The 23,528-nt window shown below is 42.7% G+C and overlaps 1 protein-coding gene across 11 annotated transcripts in view; it reads right to left on the bottom strand.

Annotated features, from left to right (window-relative positions):
* PTPRM (protein tyrosine phosphatase receptor type M) overlaps nt 1-23,528 on the bottom strand; it is an 801,682-nt gene that overhangs the window by 125,215 nt on the left and 652,939 nt on the right. For 4 of the 11 annotated variants that reach the window (XM_047696721.1, XM_047696710.1, XM_047696714.1 and 1 more), the window contains 6 exons: nt 19,033-19,184; nt 18,805-18,900; nt 15,167-15,241; nt 14,911-14,937; nt 10,621-10,632; nt 9,723-9,910 (listed from right to left, as the gene is read on the bottom strand). In XM_047696721.1, coding sequence (XP_047552677.1) covers nt 9,723-9,910; nt 10,621-10,632; nt 14,911-14,937; nt 15,167-15,241; nt 18,805-18,900; nt 19,033-19,184 — 550 coding nt within the window. The remainder of the gene's footprint in view (nt 1-9,722; nt 9,911-10,620; nt 10,633-14,910; nt 14,938-15,166; nt 15,242-18,804; nt 18,901-19,032; nt 19,185-23,528) is intronic. The other 7 variants (XM_047696715.1, XM_047696718.1, XM_047696717.1 and 4 more) reach the window with 5 other exon arrangements.

Below are 23,528 nucleotides of genomic sequence, written 5' to 3'. Positions count from 1 at the left end.
AGGTCAAAGGCTTGGGACCCATGTCTTCTAATTGCCAATCTACTGCCCTTTCTATTGGATAGCACTATTGTTGGGAAAAAATGATTTGACTTTTCAACTAGTTATGTTTTTGTATCATTCAGTCAAAGTTTCAAGGTGTTATCCTGGTTCTGCCTGGAGGCCAGAAAGCCAGTTACCAGCACTGCCATCCTTGTGTTGTATCATCTCACTGAAAAGAGATTCAGCATCTTCCAGAAAGGGTCTTTCAGAACACTGTAGGCTTTCACACACAACTCAAGTTTACACATTCATTTTCTCCCTCTACTGGACTGGTTGGCAGTAATGACCCAGGGAAGCAGCATATGGAACCCCCACTCTCCAGAGCTATAGCTTGATTTTTAACTTATCACTGGTCCTGGTGGGGTTCCGGGGTTTCAACGAGCCAGGCGTGCTGATATCCAAAGATATGGAGTCTCCGGTACATCTCGACAATGAAAAACAAGAGAAGGAGAGGGGCAATGCTGGAGTGACCTCGCTCTCAGAGCTGGGACACTGAGTGAGATTAATGGGCAGCATCTGCCGATGCAGAGATGCGGGAAGGCAGAGTTGGCACTGTCAGCGGGACCCCAGGGCTGGATGGGTCCTCTGCCAGAGGACAGAACGCTTCAAAGCAAACAAAACCACAGAGAGGAAAAATAACACTCTTGCCATGAAATCGCAAGTCAAATCAATAAACCACAAGGTTAATTTCCATAGGTTTGTAGTTCTGTGGTGTTGCGTGAGGAAGTGACTGGCACAATGGATAGAACATGGGGTTTAGAGTCCACAGATACGGGATAAATCCTGCCACTCGATGGTGGGATGGCCTTGGGAAAGTTTCTTAAATTTGGCATCATTTCCTCCTTGTCTGTAAAGGGGTATGATAATGATGTACTAGCTTTCTGGTTAGAAAGATCCCTGTGCGTGCCTGCGTGTGTTTGTGTGTGTGTATGTGTTTGTGCGTGTCTCTGTACAGGGCTGAACATGAGATGTTAGATATCATGATCAAAACTCCAAGAGCCAGGGGCACCTGGGTGACTCAGTGGGTTAAGCCTCTGCCTTCGGCTCAGGTCATGATCTCAGGGTCCTGGGATTGAGCCCCGCATTGGGCTCTCTGCTCAATGGGGAGCCTGCTTCCCCACGCTCCCTCTGCCTGACCCTCTGCTTACTTGTGATCTCTCTCTGTCAAATAAATAAATAAAATCTTAAAAAAAACCCCACAAACTCCCAGAGCCAATGAAGACTTTATGAAAAGCCTATTCCTCCAAGCTTTGCTCCCTGCTGAAATATGTCCATGATAACACAAATTACTTTGATGAGCTTTCAAACTGTATACGATGATACATAATTTCTCTCTTGGAATAGTCATGTTAAAGTCTCGCCTAAATAATTCTATATTCCTGGGGCACCTGGGTGGCTCAGTGGATTAAGCCTCTGCCTTTGGCTCAGGTCATGATCCTAGAGTCTTGGGATCAAGCCCCGCATTGGGCTCTCTGCTCCGCAGGGAGCCTGCCTCCACCTCTCTCTCTGCCTGTCTCTCTGCCTACTTGTGATCTCTGTCTGTCAAATAAATAAATAAAATCTTTAAAAAAAAATAATTCTATATTCTTTCTACTGAAATTAAATAAGAAATTTAAAGCAAGCATGGGTTACAAATATTTATCCTAAAAATTTTTAAACACATGGTTGGCATTCAGTGAGTAGAATGATCAGCTAGCCCCACGACCATTAGGACCAGTTTTAAACAATCGGTTATTGGTAAGGTTCAACTTGGTCAACACCATTTTATTCCTGGTTGGCTCTTGCTAACTCACTTGATCCTATATGGCACTGTGTGTATTTTGTCATAGTTCTATCCATCTTTAATTTCATCTTCCCTTCTAGGGATGTGTGTGTTTAAATACCCAGAAATCTATTAAGCAAATACAAAGTAACTTCTATTTAGCAGTGTTTGTCAAATATCTATTGAGTAAGTCAGTTAATAAACTGCCAACCACATTATCAGTTAAGATACTGCCTGCTGTATTATCTGTGGATATGTTGCCTACCAGGTTACTCAAACGCAGAGCTATGAGACAGTGGGGGGCCAGGCTGTTTCTGATTGCGAGAACCAGGAGAGCTCCCGGAGGTGGCAATGTCTGAGTTGGGTCTTAAGGAACCAGGCCCACGAAGAGGGAGCTGGAAGTCAGTCTAGGCAGAGGCCACAACATGAAGCAGTGCTCAGAGTCATGAAGGTGCTTGGGGCAGAGAGAGGACCATAAGACATGTGGTGGAAAGTGGCCGCAAAAGCAAGCCTGAAGAACAGTCTAAGGTCATATCCTGGAGGTCTGAGGAGACCACGCTAAGGAGTTTCCCAGTCTAATAAGGCATCCACAGCAGAGTTTTTGAGCACCACATGTGATAACATAGAGAGGACATGAGGCGTTGGAAGGGTAAGTTAGGGTACTCTCATGATGGCTCAGGCAAGATTGCGAGGACCAGGCAGTGGGGTTGGAGAGAAAGAGATGGGATTGGAAATGGTGGGGAGGGTGAGCATTCGGGACCTGTAGGCAGCTGATGTGGCGGTGAGGGTCAGGGGAGGGGGCAATGACAGCCATGCTGAGGCTCACCAGGCCAAATGAGTGGGTGGTGACACCACCCAACTGATCCCAAACGCACAAGAGGTCAGCAAGAGCGAGGACACAGGCACATCTGCAGTCCCTTCTGGGCCGCGTTCTGTGATGAATGTCATCTGACACTAAAAGCATGTTAACGAGTGGGAAAAGTACTCAGCTTCTCCCAGGGTAGAACATTCTAACAACCAGCTTCCAAATGGAAACCACACAGTTGACCAGAGTTGCCTGAAACAAACTGGTAAATGTCTACGGCCGTCGGCGCTCATCAGAAGGAAGCCATACTCTGTAGGAAATAACAACTTTTAACCAAATTTTCTGAAGCTTGAGCTCGTATGTGATATCATCAGGGGCACAGGCAAGAGGCAACTAAGTAAAAAACCAGTTAACCCAGGGGAGGTCCTGACAGCAAGCACGACTACCGGGAACACGGAATAAAATAAAAGAGACACCTTTCATATTCGCAGTGTAGAAAAAAAACACAAACTACTCATAGTAAAATCAACGCTTTCTACTGCATTATTTAAAAGCATGCAGAAACTTTTATCTAATAACAAAGTATCTATAAACACTTGCATTCGCTTTGCCCCAAATAGCCTGAGCAACTTCAAAATTTCGGATAGGTGTTTTTCTCATCTTCTCATGGACCAGCTCAGCATCACCATAATAATTAAAAGAAAAAAAAATGTGTCAGAACTCACTTGGCTGCTCCAGCCACTGGAGGCACAGCTGTTGTGATTCTTATCCCATTTACAGCGCCTGCCAATTCTCCCTCTAACTCCACATCCTTAAGCTTTCAGTGGTTTGGCTTTGTTTGTTTTGTATCCCGTGGAACAGAAAATAACCTGCACTGATTGTGGCGATTGATTGACTCAGCTGGGGCCTCAGAGTATGAAATGGGAACTGAAACGCACATCCGAAAGTGTGTGTGGGCTGGAGGTGAGCAGGAAGGGGGTACCCCCACCCCCGATTGCACGCGCAAGCACGGAACCAGCCACGTCAGGCAATGGTTCTATCAATTTACTAACACAAAGTACCTTTTATTATGCTGGCCCCTCCCTGCTTTCCATACCTAACAAAGAGGCTGCCTGAGCAGGGCGCACGCAGGGCTCTGAAAACTTTTCGAGAAAGAAGGACGCACAGTTCTCCCTCTGCCAGCTAACCTCCAGCTGGGGAGGGGCACACATCCCCGGGGTAGGGCTGTCCTCCCAGGCCCTGCGGCTGTCCCCTCTAAGGATCCACATTTGTCTTCTCTGGCCTGTCCTGTCTAAAGGCGTCTGAACCTGAATGTGGAATCATACTTGCAAAGGCCACAGAGAGGAGGCAGCTTTCTTTAATGTTTCGCTGGCTTCCCTGAGGTGGGAGGCAAGTAAGCAAAAAACAGACTTTGAAGGGCACTTCAGATGTTTTAATAATAATTCCTTCTTCCCTTGGTACAACTTTGGTCAAACATGAAAAAAGAGCCAAATATTAATAACTGGACTCCATTAAACAAAATTGGCTATTTTACTCAGAAAAGAGGGGGAAGGATGAGAGGGGAAAATACCTAATGCGTATATTTTTTCAAAGACTTATAAGGGGCTACCAGCAGATAGACACGTTTAAAGACAACCCAGGTTTCGGAAAAACGCATAGGCTGTACTTAAGCCTGAAGATTTTGGCATAACATCTTCAATTTCCCAGTTTAAATTGAGCTGAAAAACAGTCTCCATGTTCAATTATAAAATTAATCACCAGCGCTTGTACCCTTGAGAAATATACAGGAGAAAAGTAAGTGGGATAAGAATAATACTTTCCTAAATATATTTATATATATATATGTATACACTTTTTTTTTTCTTCTCAAGAGCAGGCTGCAAAGTGTTACTTAGGTTTACAAGTTTTAGTTCAGTAATTGGAAAATAAATTTTTGTGGCCCAGAGCAATACTGATTATTAGCTAATCAAACAGTGTCATCCGTGTTTTTCAGGATGCCCTATTTGGGAGTAGTTTTAAAGTGTTGTCCCTTCCTTTCTCTTAAAGAGCAAAATGTGCTCTTTGAGAATTAAGCAACTGTGGTCCTATGTAAGGTTAATGTCTTTTCTGCTTGGATCCGCAGAGGGACTTCAAATCAGTCATAAAATAGAGAATGAAAGGTCTTCTGGGGATCCCAGAGGGGAAGAGGTTCACTCTCCAACCCCACAGGGTCCACATTGAGGCTCCCTGGGGCAGTGACAAGTGAGAGGACAGGTCACCCTGTCTAGGATGGGGCCTGTTGGTTCAGGGAGGAGCAGCAGAGTCACTGTGACTCCAGGGGACAAAGGCCCAAGTCTGCGGGGAGGGAGGTGTGGGGAGGGGGCAGGAAGGCACAGTCCTACCTTGTGTTCCCTGTTCATGCTATCTTTTTTCTCCCATTTTTGGTAAATGCACAGATGTTCCCCAAGGGGTTAGCACAGATTGCTTGCTAGGAGAAAGGACACGCTCCTCTCTGCAGTAAAGTAAACAAACTTGTTCTTCCTGTTCTGTCTTTCTCCTGAGATCCCTGATCCACTCTCTGATGACAACCTGCCATTTTCTGTTCAATTCAGCATGTTTACTTTTTTATTGTGATTCATGTCTGAGTTTCTTTTGAATCAAATTACTACATTTCCCCAGTGAGGTATGCCATATGACGATCTTGTTAGAACAAAATCAAATATAAAATTTGCACTCAGTGCTGCTTGGTCTCGTCCCACCACATGTTTTCCCTTTGGTTTGGACACACTTCTGTCAGCTACTGGAACGGTAATGAGTCCTTCCAGCGCTTGGGAGAATTTTCAGACATTTCTGTCTTGGAAACAATAAAGACAGACGGGTTGAAACAGTATCAACAGAGAGAAAGTCACTATTTCAAAATTAGTTTACAACCTAGATGGCTGTTTTTCCCCAATATGCATGGATTGAAGAAAACCAGAAAGACCAACTGATTGACTCTGGTGAGTCACAACAGCAGCTGAAGACTTTCTTGACATTTTATCCCTGGAGATGTAACATCATTTACTGTTTCAGTAAGTCTGAAGCTAAGCATTCCACAGCATTTTTTTTTTTTTTTTTTTGAATGGGAATGGAGCAATGTAATTCATATTACACTTTACAATGACTAGTTTCCCTCTCCCCTTTACTGTTCTGGATGCTGATCATTATCTTTCAAGCAATTTTCTGTGTGCCTCATACAAATAATGTTTAAAAACTAGGTTGAGTCAAATAGTGCAAGAATGAGTCTCCGTCCAAATATAGGAGAGACTTAATGTTACCTGAGTCCTTCTTCTGTTCCCACAGCTTCCAGGGTGACGTTCAAGCTTCTTGGTGGGATGCTTTTTGATCAAAGCCTGACTACCTGTGACCCCCAGCCCTTCCTAGAATTCAGGCACATAGCACTACTGCCATTTTGGAGTACACCCCCTTCTCTAGCTTTTGTGTCTGCCTGGAATCTGTCCTCTTCCACTTCTTGGCCAACTCCTGCTCACTTTTTTTTTTTTTTTAAATTTTTTTTAAAGATTTTATTTATTTATTTGACAGACAGAGATCACAAGTAGGCAGAGAGGCAGGCAGAGAGAGAGGAAGGGAAGCAGGCTCCCTGCTGAGCAGAGAGCCCGATGCGGGACTCGATCCCAGGACCCTGAGATCATGACCTGAGCCGAAGGCAGCGGCTTAACCCACTGAGCCACCCAGGCGCCCTCCTGCTCACTTTTTTCAGGAGTCATCCAAGTTCAGTCTGGTGCCCTAGACTAGACAGCATGCCCCCAGTGGTCTTGAAAGGACTGCTGTGAATCTCTCTTGTGGGGTTTAAGCTGACAGACATGCTGTAGTCCCCATATGGTGCGAGCTTCCGTCGGGAGTGGGTGGGACAGGAAGTTCTCCGCCTCCCCAGCACCCAGCAGTGTCAGATTCACGGCACCCACTTAGTACACACTGGCGAGTTAACAAGTGCAGCAACTTGTTAAATTAACTGCCTCTCCTCCATCTTTTGTTGCCAAAGACACCCTAGAAACTTTAAAAAACAAACAAACAGTATTTAGTCATCTATAGTCACACCATTCTCTAGGATTTTCTTAATTTAGATATGAAAATATTCTTTTAGCAACAAAAGGTGACAGGATCTATTTTGAAATACTTATTTTCTCAAACCCTTTGTCCACAGAATCAAACCTACCTACTCATTTCAGTGACTTTTTAAATGGGAACTTTGGATGATACACGACATATGGTAAGAAAACCAACGAGTGTTTTAGACGAAGCCAAAATGTACTAAGCCATAATGTGACTGGCTCACTCTATCCTCAGAGTGCTGAACACAAGAAATGACAAAGATGCACAAAACCACAAAATGACACAATCTCCCCACAAAGAACACGGTGTGAACTTTTCTCTTGGCTCTTATTATAAGTTAGTATTTTTCTTTTTTACTGGTTAACACTTGAACTAAATGCCAGATTCGATCCTAACACTTATGCTGCTACATGAGGTAATCCCCCAATAAGCTTATGAGGTTGACACTATAGGTATTCCATTTTATGGAGGAGGAAACCGAGGCCCAGAGAGGGTACACAGCTTACCCAAGGTCACATGGCTAAAAAGATGCAGAGCTGAGCTGGAGTATGGTTTCTGGCCCCAGAGCCTGTGTCCCAAACGACAGCGAGATGCATGCAGCACCAGGCAGACAGGGTATGCCTGACTTCCTCTGTGGATTAAATGCAGGGATGCGGGGTGCCTAGGTGGCTCAGTGGGTTAAGCCTCTGCCTTTGGCTCAGGTCATGATCTCAGGGTCCTGGGATTGAGCCTCGCATCCAGACTCTCTGCTCGGCGCGGAGCCTGCTTCCCCCTCCCCCTCAGCCTGCCTCTCTGCCTCCTTGTGATCTCTCTCTCTGTCAAGTAAATAAACAAAATCTTAAAAAAAAAAAATGAAAGGATGCACACTCAGCCACATGGTTCACAGAAGTGTATGTGGAGCGCAAGGACTGCTCCCTACAGAATCTTCCATTTCATAATTCTTCCTGTAACACTTCCCTGTTTATTCCTGCTTTCCTCTCTAGCACATGTTCTTTTTAACTTTTTCCCCTTTCTTCTTCTTCCTTCTTTAAAAAATAAAAAACCAACAAACTGATAATGGTTTTGGTGCTTAAAAGTATTTCCCCCTGCCCCTAGTTTCTTGAGATATAACTGACATGTAACATTGTGTCAGTTTCAGGTGTGCAATGCGATGATTTGAGACATGTATATATTACAGTCCTCTCTGATCCACTGAATAGCTAAAATGAGAGTTTCTTGAAATGTAATTAATATATTTTATTTCAGCATAACAACCCTTAATAAATCATCAATTATAAACTGCTTCAAATGAGTATACCCTATTCTAGTTTGCACTTATAAGTCATATTTCTTCAGGAGATATGACTGGAAAATGAATTTTTGTATGCTTTCAAATATGCATCGTCTATAGTGTGTTATTGGAAGTCTTGAGGTATTTTTATAAAGTCCATGAAAAATGGGACTCAGGTGATCTTATGAATCGTTATTTGAACCTCTAACTAATCTCTTTGACATTAACATCTTTAATAAACATTTGAGCAATATCTGCATTCAGAATATTGGATAGAACTAAGACATCATCTCTATTCATTAGGCTTATATTTTTTCACTAACCTAGTTTTGTCTTTCATAAGATATAATACTTTTGGAAGTCTTACTCTTAATCCTGTTAATTCCTAAGCTACCCTTTAAAAGTGCATGAGGAAATATGCAAAGGCAGTCAGTTTCATGGAATTACAAGCTAAATTGCTAAAAGTAGCTCTAAGAACTTCGGGGTCTCTAAAATGCAAAACTTTATTGGAAAATATTGCCTGGACTGAAATCTGACTCTCGAGGGCCAGTTTCCTTGGCGCAGTGGCCTTGTGAGCTGAGGTCACTGGCAACAAGGAGAATGCTCATGTCAGCAGAGTGCGTGTCTGTCCGTTTCTCTGCGTTGGCCTAAAGACCCAGTCTTAAAAGCCACATGGTGCAGCTCTGATGGCTCTAGAGAAATCTCTGGCGATTCAGCTCAGAAGTGGGGCTTAATCCAAGACAACACCGCATCTGGGGCATGAAATGAAGGATGCTGAGTGTCCCCGAGAGAGAAAGAAGCAGAATTTGAAACTCGTAGGATAGAGAGATGGTAGGCACTGATTTTTAAAATACTCTTAATTCTAGACAAAACGTTTCCGACTGTGAGCCGATTAGGGAGACATCCTATCACAGACACGTTCTAAAATGTCCAAAGCTCCCTATCTATATAATCGTGTTTGTACTGTTTGCAGGCTGCTACTTTTTTCTCCACCAATGCGTGTGAACTAATCTTATTTAATAAGGTAAAAAGAGAAGTCTACCCCCGCTATCTTCCTCACCCTCAATGGCCTCAGCCATACACACACATACTCAAGGGATGGGATGCTTCTTTGAATCCGACTTCTTCATGTCAACTAATTCTCTCCAGTTCTTGAATGGCTTTCCAACAGAATTAGCTAATGACTGAGGTGGTAAAGTGCGCCCTACATTTTAGAGAAGGTTAAGAGAACATTGCGGTGCCTAGAAATGTCCCTGGAAGTCCCCCGCACCAGATCTCTCTACAACCACACGCTCTGGGCTGGCAGGACAGCGGCTGTCACGGCCGTGACACTAGCCAGCCCCTTTCCTGGGGCCTAATCTCCACCACATGACATCACTGGTTGGTCTGTAATTGCTTTAAGTGGACAGTTTCTTCCTGGATAACTACCACAACATTATTAGGATTTAACATCATACTTAATTACAGAAAAAGCCAAGAAGCGTAATCATGAACAGGGAAAGAACCCGCTCAGCCTCTGTTCTGTTGCATATTTATGAGGACGAAGGGAAATGGGGAAGTGGTCCTCCTTTTTCCAATTTCACATAGGTTTCCTTTCCGGTACGGTGTCTCACGGCCGGATGGGTGAAGACAGGTCCCTTTCCGGCAGCCCCCAACCCCGCCTTGCCCCGCTCCACCCCCGGAGTCCCGCCGCCTGGCTGCAGGAGTTGGGAGCACAATTCTCGGCATGGTGCCTAGCAAAGAGCTCCTCTCACCTCGTATTCCTCCTTGAAGCCGTAGCCCTCGGCACACTTCATCTGCGTGATGTGCTGAAGCAGGTCCGCCACCCGGATGGCGGGGTGAAGCTGCCCGGTCTGGTAGGGCACGTCGGCCGGCTCTCGCTTCTTGTAAGTATGTGACTGCACCAAGCTGCTGGTGTCGCTGGCCATCGTGTGGCTTTCATCTAGGAAAAGAAGGCCACGGCCGGAGTGAGGGAAGACCAGTGGGCTACATGCGGGATCCCTGAGGACGCTCAGAAGCTGCCGCTGACATCCCCTCCACCTATGGCTCCAACCATCCCCACGGCGGCTCAGTGAGAAAGAGAAGTTAGATGTTTAGAAATTTACATGGGCTCAGCAATACTGATAGGAATGCGGCAGAAATCTTTGTTTTTACAAAGCAGTCCAAACGATATATTGCTTTCACAAAGCTAGTTGGCAGGAACCCTTTATTTAGCCTTTGGGCACTCAAGTTTATAGAAGTTTCTGTCTGAAACTTCACCAAGGCCTGGCGCAAAACCAGCCTTGTCCTCTTCCAAAGATTCGTTAACTAGTTTGTATGATGACGTAAATAAAGTCCGTACAAATGTTCTGTGAGCAAAGTAAAAGTGTACAAAATGGGTTGGCTTGTAAAGCTAGCAATGAAAATGAGGACTTGACACATGAAATCCAAAGAGAACAGAAACAGAAAGCGGATGATGAGTCACTCTCATGCTGCCGTGTCAGAAAGCTTGACAGAAGGTTGTGGACCAGCGCATGACACATGGAATGTTCTACAAGAGCTAACATGCAGGCCGACACACAGCAGAACCAGCTGGCTTTGTCAGAATCTACAGATAAGACACACACTCCCACTCCCTCCACACCTTTTCCGTGGGCGAATGGGGGAACTTACCATTTATTGGCACTTTTAAGAAGGTACATATCAGGAGGAAAGAGGAGGAGAAAAAGGAAACAGGGCATAAGCAATAGTACTGTGTGAGTAATTACAGGTAGTTTTTATTCTGCGCTTTACTTTTATGGTTAAGTTTTCTGTCTGCGGGTGATCAGAGGTCAAAGCCTCAATCCTCCCATCACCTTAGGATGGGGGTGTTTTATTGAAGTCCTCAAAACCAAAAAGGAGGTTAGAATAGTATCATAATTGCTTTTCATCCCCCGTGAACTAAGTAATGACTAAATAAGTCTTTGTATTTGACACATTTTCTCATTTAAATTTCTTGAACACGTCAACCAAGTTGTACTATCAAACTAATGCCAAAATTTGATCAAATAAGCCTAAAAAGGCTGTATCTTAATGGAAGACTCCTCGTACATTAGATTAACGAACTGCGGAAACTGTAGCTATTAAAAGATGCCTGATGCAGGAAAGGGCTATTAGATTAAGGGTTCCACGTGCTACAGGTTAGCTCATTATAATGCTGAATCCCTTTAGCCATTCTGTGATTGAGGCTGTGTCTCATAAAATATAACGTGAACTTCACTTAAAAAGAGAATGTTAAATCAAAATTGATTTTGGGTATAGAGAATTAAAACATATACACAAAGGGACATGTTCATTTAAAAAAAAAAAATTCCCAGGGACGCCTGGGTGGCTCAGTTGGTTAAGCGGCTGCCTTCGGCTCAGGTCATGATCCCAGCGTCCTGGGATCGAGTCCCACATCGGGTTCCTTGCTCAGCGGGGAGCCTGCTTCTCCCTCTGCCTCTGCCTACCACTCTGTCTTCCTGTGCTCATGCTTGCTCCCTCTCTCTCTCTCTCTCTCTTTCTAACAAATAAATAAATAAAATCTTTAAAAAAAAATTCCCAGAGTGTTTATGAATAGGGAATTCAGCTATGGGTATTATTATTATTATTATTATTTATTTTGATTATTATTATTTTTTTAACTGAGAGATTCAGCTCCAGGGGAAATTTCGTTCAGGGGCACTCGGCCGGCTGGGCCTGGTTTTCCAACCTCAGTTCTATCTGCGTCGCAAAGCCCCCGGGGATGCATGGTATGGAAGGTGGTACACAAGTGTGTAGCTATGTCGCTGTCGCTGAAATGGCACCTGGATCACCACAAGGTGGCTAAAGACACAAAGACAAAATAAAAAGGAGTGGTACGCTGATTTTATGATTTTCGTTTTCATTTGGATTTGCTCTGATTAGCCATTCAGACGCTCCCATTCTGTTAGAACAGTCACAAAGAAACCGGATGTTTTTGTGTCCGATCTGCTTGCTGGCAACCGACAAGCCCCTAAAGTGGGGTATGGGATCCCTGCTGAAGGGCTGACTCCCTGGAGCTTTCAGCTACTCCAGCAGGAAGTTCTGTTCTTGATACGAAAATAAATGGAACATTAATTAGTTTCCCCCCTGTGCCTCTCTCATTCTCTCCGTTTTGTACCTTTTGGGATGAACGTAATTAAATGCCCTCCATTGTGGGCTGACCTTCTAAACTTCCCCTAAATAAATCATCTGGGCCTTTCTGGTGGAGACAACAGCAGCCGGGTAGGGCTCTGGTCCTAGGGCGAGGCATTCTTGGAAGGTTTAATTCCCAGGGTGGCCACCACGGTCACCACTGTACTGTTCACGCCTGCTGCATTATGATGAGCTTGGCCTCATTACTAGCGTGCAGAACCCGTTAAACACGACCGAGGCCATCCCAGAAATGAGGGCTATTATCGAGTACACAGACATCGGAGAGGGAATAGAAGGCTTCTCATGCCACCTGTGGCATGAAACTGGGTCACCCACACAATGAGAAATTCTTGATGCCACCGAAATTACTGGTTAATCGGTTTGCTCTGACTTAAAAAGAATGATTACTGATAAAATATGGCATTTGACATTGATTTCTTATATTGGCTTAAAAATTACCAACAATGTTTTCAATTAAAAATTATGCCTCAGAGGAAATCAGAAACAAAGCTTCTCACTAACAGTTCTGACAGTTTTTGAAGAACTGTGAATTAATTCTACCTATATTCTTTAATATGCTATCTTCAGATCTCAACGAACCAGCTGACAAATCTAGAACTGAAATGAGTGTCCCATTTTTGAGGTGTGTGTGGGGAGTTCTATCTACTTATCTGTCAATATCTGTCTACCTATCAACATCTATCTATCAAAATCTGTCCATCAACATCTACCTATCTATCAATCTCTTTCCCTTACTCTCTCTTGCTCTCTTTTATTTATTTGTTTTTTTTTTTTTTTTTTTTTTTTGGAAGAAAATGACATAAAGGCATACTACAGCTCTGTACATTAGGCTGGGCACCCTAGCACATGAGCATAAAAGGTGGAGATAATACACTATTTCAGGGTGCCAAGCTCCAGGTCACGGCAAAACCCTCTTGGCTCCAGCATTGATGTCTGTTCAGCTTATCCTCTTCCCATGGTGTCCAGGGATCATCTCGTTCATCCTTACTATGCAATATATAGATTCACAGCTGCGCCAAACACCGTGGGAGGAATGGTTCCCAAGCACTGCCTTTTGCAGCGCTGGTACATATATAAGCCAGACGTGATAACGGTTATTTGTCGATTTGGCTGACTTCCTTTTCACGAATGTGCATCATTTTTGCTACTTGAATCATCTGTTCAAATGATTCCCTTTCGGCAAAGAAGCCTAACCAAGTTTCAAAGATGTCCTTAGTGTTCGTAATAACAAAGAAACGACTTTAAAAAATGATATTTGTTTAATAAGCTTATCTTAATCCTGCTGTGCAATCTGAACATTTTCTTCCCTCTGACAGTGCACGTCTTCGCCCTCCCCACTCCGGCTCCTCCAAGGTCAGAACATCTACTAAAGGAGCTGCAGAATGAATGCCATGGCACACGAAGAAATCACAAATCCCCACCTATCACAGGATTCTGCAAATGTCATCTGCATGTAGATTACTTTGTTTGGGTGCCTAAAATTAGCTTGTGCCCCTTACTTAGGAAAAGAATAAAAATGCAGCCTTTTCCCCATATAGCTGGCATTCAAGGGTGGAAGGAGGGCTTTAGTGAGCTATGTATGTTAGCCGTCAGAATGATGCCAATTCAAAAATTTGGATTCATGACCATCTTGACACTTCTGTCTGCATTCGCATGAAACTCGGGCAATGACCTTGCTCAAGTCCAGGAAACACCATAAGAAAAACAAATCACCCTAGCTACAGAAATTGTAACAACTTAGAGAAAAGAGAAGCACAGGGGGAAAAAATTATGTTGCAAAGATATCAACCCTTGTAAAGGGGATTAGGAAGCAGAAGTCAAAGAGCTGGGGATGGAACTTTTGCTACTATGAATTGGTATATGCCTTGAAGTCGATGGTGTTGTGCTCCTTCTCGGTAAGGTTAGTAGTAGAAAGAGAACACAGCCGTGATACGCTTGGGTTATTCATGTATCTCAAATGCAACAGCAGCTCATGCTTATTTGGTTATCGGAGTCAGGTAATGCCATTTCTCCAGAACCTTCTTACATTGGGCAAATGGGATTTTTTTTGGCTCCCCGCGGGGAACATTTTATATTTTCAATGCATTCTGCTCCACTGGGTTAACATTTTATTTCATTTCTAGTGACATCTGACACATAATAAACCATGTGATTATAAAGTGCCATCCTGTCACTTTGCTGCTGAGAACACATCAGCTCCTTTGAAATTCCACTATGTGACAGACACTTTGGAAAGCTGGGGGTGCCTTGAGTGGCTCCAAGAAGGGGCAGGGGGCCCAAACTCTGCTGTGATCATTTTTTCTGCATAACATTGGGCATAATTAGAAAAATGCTATTTTTGAAATTGAAGTTTTTAGTGCTTAGTGGCAAGTGAAGATAATAAGAAGCGATTTTTACTTTTAGGACTGTCATATTACAGAATTCAGCTCTTGGAAGTACACAGTGGAGTGATGACATACTGTGTTTTCCCTTGGGATCAAATCTGACTTTAAATTCTGAACATGGAAAGGGAAAATACTAGAGCCGGGATTGTTCATTTGAATCTTTTGGTGTGGTTTCCAACATGCATGAGGCAAACCCTTCTTATCAACGGAGACTGTTGGAGAGTCTTTTTTATTATCTATGCCCTCCCTCCGAGCCACCCGCCACCCACTTGTCCTGCTTACAATCCCTGCATCATACAGAGCAGAAATCCAGGCTCCTAAAGAGTGGCTACTGACTTTCTAAATTACTCCTACAATAAACTGTGATAAAGGGAAATGTTCTCACCTAAAATTGCAGTTGGCACAAATGGATCTGTCATACATCATAAGCAGGTCAATGCAGAGAAAGTAAAAAGAGAAAGAACAGTAAATGATTGATGAAAGGCCCCCCACTTTCCCCGCAGAAAGCCGTAGAAAGCATCGGGTTACAACACATCAAACGTATTAAGCTCCTCAAGCATCATGGACACAACGTGAGAGCGTGGATTGGTTCTGATCACTAAGGGGTTATGAGTGGATGGGACAATGGAAAAATCTGTTACCTGGGTAGTAAGAATTGGGCACCGATGTGCTCAGTGTATTCGTTTTCATTGTAAAGGACGAGGGTGAAGACACAGCTGTAAATGAGAGAAGGACTGGTCAGTAGGGGCAGGGAGACAGTACCGGAAATACAGCCCTCCGAGGTCACGCAGAAGGACACCATGCTGGTACAGACTGGACTGAAGAAACGCCAGACACTACTGAAGTCTATGTGGTAAATACGCTCATTCCCCACTGTTTCCAGGCAATCACTTGTACTTTAGAGGACAAACACCCTTTTACCACTGAAAAGATTTTCTTACTCTACAAATGAAGAAGAATCCCCATCACCCGTGCTGCCATTTTGAATCGAGAAATTCATTAGTCTTCTATTTTGACTTCTAGCCTTTGCTGGTAGAATTCTAGTATCAGGCCAGTTTTTGTTTTTGTTCCCCCCCCCCCCAATAATAACTACGGGTATGAGGAGATGTCTACACATGGCTTTTGGAGAATTTTCTGAATGTCAATGTTTTTACACTTTGCTAACTCCTCTCTTTCCTCTTATCTTGGGTATTCTGAGAATGTTCTACAACGTTCTGACCTGGTCTACAAAGATAAAGGTGATGTCTCACGTGCACTGTATTTAAGGTGAAAGCTGAAAGCCTACATATTGTTCTATTAGTCTTTTCAGTCTTTTAAAAAATGCTTATTTTTCTTTGAAATAGTCCTCTGAAAGACTCAGGATTTAACTATTAGACCTTCTCTTCCTCCCTGTAATTGGGAGGGAAAGTCAATCCCATCCAATTAATCTGATTTCACTGAAAGCGGGTCCTTCCTTTTTTAAAAGTAGTTTGTGAACTGTCTTCAACATCTTAATTGATTAGTGTTGTAAAATCACTTTCATTTCATTAAAGTATAAGGATAAATGATTTGAATGTGCTCAAGTGTTCAAGTTGGTTACATGTAAGTCTAAATCTTAACTTTCTGATGTAGTTATATGATTTATTTGATGCTAAAGTTCTGGAACAAGACACTAATACCCAATTACATCGTTTTATTATGGAAAGAAGTACCAAATCCCTGTGGATAGTGTATGTTATCTTTATTCTGCTGACATGTTAATATATTTTAGCTCTCCTAGAGAAGTTCCTCTATGACAGTGTTTATCTGTTTATATTTTTAAAATGTAAAATTAAGAAATGGCAGGCCAAGAACCAGAATGCAAGCTGCCTGTCATTTATAAGATATTTCTCTAAAATAGAGAGTTATCATATTTATAATGCATGTTGATAGTAAACTGCCAGGAAAAAAAGAGGGTAACTGGTGAAAATAAGAACAAGAAACCTGAGTACTTATAAGATGTGTTAGGGTCAGTGAGAATAACGTCTGTTACCTGCAGACATTTTTAGGTCATCAGCAAAAGTGCTCAAAGCGGATACAAAAGAGCTATGTTTTTCACCCTTTAAAATATATTTTAATACTCTTGTATTTAGTATAAAAATGAAACCCTGGGCGCCTGGGTGGCTCAGTGGGTTGGGCCGCTGCCTTCGGCTCAGGTCATGATCTCAGGGTCCTGGGATCGAGTCCCGCATTGGGTTCTCTGCTCGGCAGAGATCCTGCTTCCCTCTCTCTCTCTGCCTGCTTCTCCATCTACTTGTGATCTCTCTCTGTCAAATAAATAAATAAAATCTTTAAAAAAAAATGAAACCCATTCCCACTGTACATATTTATTTTCTCCCTTTGTATACCATATTAAAAGAAGATGGTACAACTCCCATTTGCTTTGGTAGACAGATTATTCCCCATTCTCATAAATATGCTTGTGCTTATTTTTAAATTCTCCAATTTCATTTTTCTCACAGTCTCATTTCTAAAAGCTGCTCACCTCCCAACTCTAAAAGACCTCAAACTGACCCCGACTTGTCATAGGTTCAGGGCTGGAAGCCTTAGGGGTCTAATGAGCCCCTCTCCTGCACGTTTCCTCCCCCAGTAGCTCATCTCTTATTTTGAGGGTACTAAGAGAGTAACCATGATAAAGTCACCGTCAGGGTCACTCCAATGGTTGGGGAGTGGATGGCACCTCGTCATTGCTTACTGAGTGGGAGGAAAATGGAACTCCTACTGCTGTGTTTCCTCCATCATCTTTATTGACGGGAGGCATAAAATAATGGCTTGTGGCAGATGAGCCATGGAAGCCGATGCTGGTTTCTGCAGCAGCCTCTCTGCCTGAGCATTTATGGATTTCCACAGACACTCAGTTTGTAAGAAGTAACCGCCAAATTAAATTTCCTGTCCAAAGGCAAATATCCCCTGTTGTTCAGACTTCAAAAGCCTAGAAACTAGTAACGTAGGTTTCTACTCTGGGCAGACAGTTCCTAGTAAATGTATGCGTGAGGAATTTCACCATGAAATAGGACATTTGGAACATTAATGGATTATCCTAGAAAGTGAGAACACCTATCTGAGTGGCCCCTTTTATAATGACATTGAAGAACTAACCACTACTACCAAGATTCTAACCCTTTGGTGATAGGCAGGACTCTTCCCACCCCAGCCCACAACAGTGTATCATAAGTTGCATTATTTTGGCCATTACATATGTTATATATATGATGATACCAAAGGGCAAAGAGCAATGACCCAGAATGAAGAGAGCTACCCTCCTCACTGGGGTGAGAGCTGACAGAGGTGTCTGCTAAACTCCTGCTCCACTGGGCCAGGTGTGCATGTAGATGAATGAATGTAGTGTCTCTAAGTAGGAAGAGACAGGCAACCGTAGCCACCATAAATAGAAAACAGTCTTCGGAGAAGCTCTGGGGACCCCCACTGAATGCAGAAGGACAAAGCGTGGGAGAGGCAGACACTGACCACGCAGTGACCAGAGAGAGGGCTGGCAGATGGGGTGCCTGGGAGCTTGCAGCAAAAGAACAGGCCGAGTGGATGGTCCAGACATGGCACACATTGTCCACACTGGAGTCAGTCCTCTCCCCCAGCCCCTAAGACCCAATTTCTGTGCTTCTCAGTCACGGTTCCAGACTTTCTGCATTTTTATTAGTGTTGGTGATAGCCGCACATTTGTTCCATCCTTCTGCTGTCCAACATGCTAATTATGTGGCTGGTGGCAGTGGCAGTCTGTGGGTATGGGTTTCACACAGTAAAGGAACCTTTGTCCTTGAACCCAGCATGGCCTTGAACCACAGAATCAGGCATCCACGTGGGATTTACTTCTGGTCTCTGATATCACCAGGGACACCACAATTGCTTGTTTTGTTCTTTACATACTCAATCGAATTGTTAGCTTTCTAAAATAATGCCTTGTACCTGGATCACAGGTGGCAGTCTGAGAAGGCATGAGCTGAAGTTTGGTTTAACCCACCTGGTGTGAGATGTAAGATTTGTGAAGTGGAAATACAGTTTAACTTATTAATTGCCACCAATACCCCTATAATAAAGGCAGAACCTGTCAGCTAAACAAATAAACAATTAACTTGTTCCTGCCATTTAGTGAGCTGTTTCGGAACAGGCTTCCCTGTGTAATTCCACACCTGGCTAGCTTACAAATGGGATCTCAACCACAAAAAGGATGATGAGAAGCAGGTGCCTTCCTCTTCAAGGAAGAGAAAAGCCTTCATGTCAATGCTAAGGCTCCACAGAAACTTACTTGTGGCTTCCTGCGCTCCCTGGTCTGGCCCTATCATCTCTGCCATATCCTCCTCTCCCAAGCAAGCCATGGCACCCACAGAAGTTTTCAGAATTGCTGAAAGGGATGGAGAAACCAATAGGGCGTAAGAATTCTTCAGGGAGATTTTGTTTTTCAATGCCCCAGTACTATCCAGTATCCTGGAAAACCAGAGCAATGTATTCGAAGCTAAGCCATGCATGCACTTACATCTCCCATTCAGATTGTGTGTGTCCATGAATGAGAATGCCTCGTCGCAGTTGGTGCCTTGCTCGGCATAGCTCTTGTCCATTGAGTTCACCATCACGGTCATCTCCTGCCGCGTGCTGCTCATCGTCTCCTTCCGCTTCTTGGCCAGTTTCCTTAGGACAAAGAGTTCATTATATAGACATGCATGAGAATGGAAAATGGGGCCTTGACATGTGTCCTGCGTAATGATCGAGACTATTTTCTGTTGAATTACTCGTATTCATCCCTAACGTCTATTTATGCGCCTTCTCGATGTCAGGTTCTTTGCCAGCTGCAGAGACACAAAGATGAAGAGCATCCACTGCCCATCCTCGAAAACCCACAGTGGTATCAGGAACACACAGCCTAAAATATTACTTTCTGCTTTTCCTACTACCAGTTAAATTAAAAGTATAATGCGATCGTAATCTAGTTATTGATAAGCTGCTGGAGTTACGAAGTTTTTTCTAAATTATTTTCTACATTCAGTGGCAAAGAGTAGATGCCCTGGGAGATATCTGCCAAACAAAACTGAAAGAATCCAAGTGTGAATCTACGAGGTATATTGTTGAAGTAAGACACAAAAGCAGGCAAGGAGCAAAGAAAGTAGTATCATTGGAGGATGTGCAGAAAGGTTGCTGGCCGTGACGTTCAGCCTGCCCAGGGCAAGAGGGGCTCAGACCTCAGGTGCACAGGAGGGCATATTCCTACTTCTCAGGAGCTGTGATGGGACTTAATTTCACATGACCCCAGATTAGTTCCTCACCTAGGCTGCTCAGAGCAGAAAGTAATGAAGTTTCAAGTTGCTGGCTTCCCTGGGAGAGTTTAGCAGAGAGGTAAGTCCCCATGTCCCCTCCCTCCATGGAAGAGAATGCAAAAAGGCCAAGGGAGGTAGAGAGATTACCAATTCTTTTGGAGACAGTTTAACTCTGGCCTCTGAGGCCTGCTCCCTGACCACCCAAAACTCATAATCACAAGTTATAAATACCTGGACAAAGCCATAAAAATATAAGAGACCTGACATACAATAAACAGATAAAACAAAAATTTTCAGCTTTTACTACCGGAGGTTGTTTTATGTACCCAGAACAACCAAGAATAAAATGAGAGATGCTTAAGGAAAAGGTATAAAGTGAGAAGGTTTAAGACTATTGTACCATAATACCAAAGATATAATGTCCCCAAATATTCTAATTCTGCCCAAGCACTGACAGCATTTACAAAAGAAGATGGCAGCTCTTTCTAGTAAATCATCTTGACTCTGATTGACCTAGGACACAGCAGAATTTAAAATGAGCCACATAATCAAAATCACGCCCATATTAGGTGATTGCTAATGCAATGTAAGACATTGACAACATTAGACCATATGGATAATCTTTATTGTCATTTCCAAATGCCACATAATCCAAATGCTTTCTTGCCTGTAGTTATAATAATCTTTTAATTTCATACTTTGAAGGCAGAAGGGTTTCATTAATAAGTTGCCCTTTTTATTACTAAAAGTTGTTAAAAAAGATACATTTTAAACAGAAAGATGAAAATCATTTATAACTTCTATAACAGTGCTAAAGTTGTAAAGGTTTTTAAAAAGCAACCCAGAGTGGCTTCTTTGGGAGCTGACATTCTTCTCTTGCCAGCATGAAGACCATGATGGTTTTCTTGAAAGCTCCCTTTTTTCCCCCAGCAAGCCATGCTGGTCTGAGCTTGGATGTTCCCCACAGGTGTTCTGGACAGAGGCAGCAACCAGGCTCAGGCTCCACAGCTGCAGTTACAATAACACATTTTCTCTCTACTTCTGAATGTGCCAGCTCGTTGGAAAAGCATCTGTAAGCCAGGTCTCCCCAGGAACACTAAAGTGGAGGACCGAGATAATTAGCTCCATAATTCAGGCAAAAAGTCCCCTTTCTGCTGGAATTTCTTTGATTTGCTTTGGACTGATTTATGCAGATGTCTGCCTCCATCTTCTTTCTTGTTCTGCCCATGAAGAAGGGCATCGTCAAGTTCACCAGACTTCCCTCTTTGTCTTTTCTTGCTTGTATTCTAATCTAATCCTCATAGGTTAGAGATGCCAGCAAATGTGCTCCTGGTGTTGGTGGTGGTGGGTGCTGGTGGAGGGGGGTGTGTGCACCCATAAAAGCTAAGCTTGTACTGGAAAAGTTGTATCTCCTTTCTAATCCTCCATCTTTGTGAACTAATTTCAGTGATGTCAAGCTACACACTTCATTGCTGATCATCTTTAAGCAGAGAAGAAGCCCATTAAGGACCCATGAGAGCCTGCTCAAGTCAGAGGTCCTGTTAGAGATCCATAGCTTTAAGCTTATATCAAGAACATACTCTCTTCATGAAACTTCTTCAAAACCTGGCAATGTCCTCACACTCCAGCAGATGGATCCCTCATGGAGGTCCCAGACATTGTAAATTTCAAGACAAAATAGAAATCCAGGTTTTATGTGGACTCACTAATTTTAAGTGCTGTCAAAGAACTCAAATTCAAAAAATTAAAATAGCGTGGCCCCCAAACAGCATGTTTGTGGTACTTCTCCTTTTTATTAATATGATAGCACTTAGATACTTAATTGCATTGGAATGGAAGGGAGTGGGAATTAACTTATAGTGCCCAACAGATAGTGAGTGACAGTACTCTACATGTGTTATCTCATTTAATCCTAGTAATCTTGTAAGAGCCCTTCTTAATTCCTAATCTGCAGATGAGGGAAATGGGCCTCAGAGAAGTAAGGTGACTTGTCCGAATGGTAGAGCTAAGAGGGCACTCCAGATCTCTTGACCACAAAGACACTCATTCTAGAACACTGTGTTATTTCTAGTAAAGTTTCATTACATTACATTTCCTTACAAGTTACCTTATAATTACCTCCAGCTTGTATGAATACTCTGACTTTTTGTAACTAAATATTATGCTTTGAAAAAGGAAGAGTAATTTACTAGCACCTAGCCAGTTACACAAAAAGATGGTATTCAATATGCTTGTTAATTGAATTAATCATGATCATACCACAGTGTTAATGAGGAGAGTTTTTCTACGACCTACTTATCAAAAGTAGCTGGCTTGGTTAGGAGGTTTGGAGTCATTGCTTGGGGTTTTCATTTGTTCTCATATACGGCTAAATGCCGTAGTCCATAATTACAGAGGCTGAAGAACACTGGATTTAGAACTGAGGCTTAGGAATGACTGGGGATAAATGGAAGTTTTCACTTTCTCTTTTTTTCTATTTCCCTTCTAAGCTTTGTGTTTCAAGTCTGTATTTTTTTAAATGAAAACTTTAAAAACTGTCAGAAAAACTTGGCAAACATAATGAAATGAAGTGTTTTGTTCAGGGAAACCCCTAAAGTGAAGGGAATTCTCTTTCCAATCTTATCTAAAGATGCAAGGAAATTTATTTTCCATTTTGATTTTTAACAAATTGTTGCCTAAAGTATTTCAATATCAAATCTCCAAATTTGGACTGCATGAGTCTCAAAGACCCTTAATAATAGTGATGATGATAATGATAATAATAAATTCCCAACAATATCTAAAAATGGATCATAAAAAATTAAAGAGAAGACTTCTGTTTACAATGCAACATGTAGCCGATAGTGAAGAGGTTATTGCCTATGTTCTCTAGGATTTTGATGGATTTCTGTTTCACATTGAGGTCTTTCATCCATTTAGGGTTTATCTTTGGGTATGGTGCAAGAGAATGGTTGAGTTTCATTCTTTTGTATATATCTGTCCAGTTTTCCCAGCTCCATTTATTGAAGAGACTGTCTTTTTTCCATTGGATATTTTTTCCTGCTTTGTCAAAGATTAGTTGACCATAGAGATTTCTTTCAAGACACATCTCCAAAGGCAAGGGAAACAAAAGTGAAAAATGAACTTTGGGGACTTCATCAAGATAAAAAGCTTCTGCACTGCAAAGGAAGCAGTCAACAAAACAAAGAGGCAACCCACGGAATGGGAGAAGATATTCGCAAATGACACCATACATAATGGTCTGGTATCTAAGATGTATAACGAACTTTTCAAACTCAACACCCAAAAAACACATAACCAAGTCAGAAAATGAGCAGAAAACATAAACAGACACTTCTCCAAAGAAGACATATGAATGGGTAACAGACACATGAAAAAATGTTCAACATTATAAGCCATCAGGGAAATTCAAATAAAAACCACATTGAGATACTACCTTACACCAATTAGAATGACAAAAATTGACAAGGCAGGAAACAACAAATGTTGGAGAGGATGTTACACTGTTGGTGGGAATGCAAGTTGGTACAGCCACTTCAGAAAACAGCTTGGAGATTCCTCAAAAAGTTAAAAAAATAGAGCTACCCTATGACCCAGCAATGGTACTACTGGGTATTTACCCCAAAGATACAGATGGAGTGAAAAGAAGAGGCACATGTACCCAAATATTCATAGCTGCAATGGCCACAACAGCCAAACTATGGAAGGAGCCTAGATGCCC

Source organism: Lutra lutra, chromosome 12 (assembly GCF_902655055.1).
Source record: "Lutra lutra chromosome 12, mLutLut1.2, whole genome shotgun sequence".
Taxonomy (NCBI): domain Eukaryota; kingdom Metazoa; phylum Chordata; class Mammalia; order Carnivora; family Mustelidae; genus Lutra; species Lutra lutra.
Note: the sequence above shows the minus strand (reverse complement) of the source record. Positions and strands in the feature narration are given on the sequence as shown.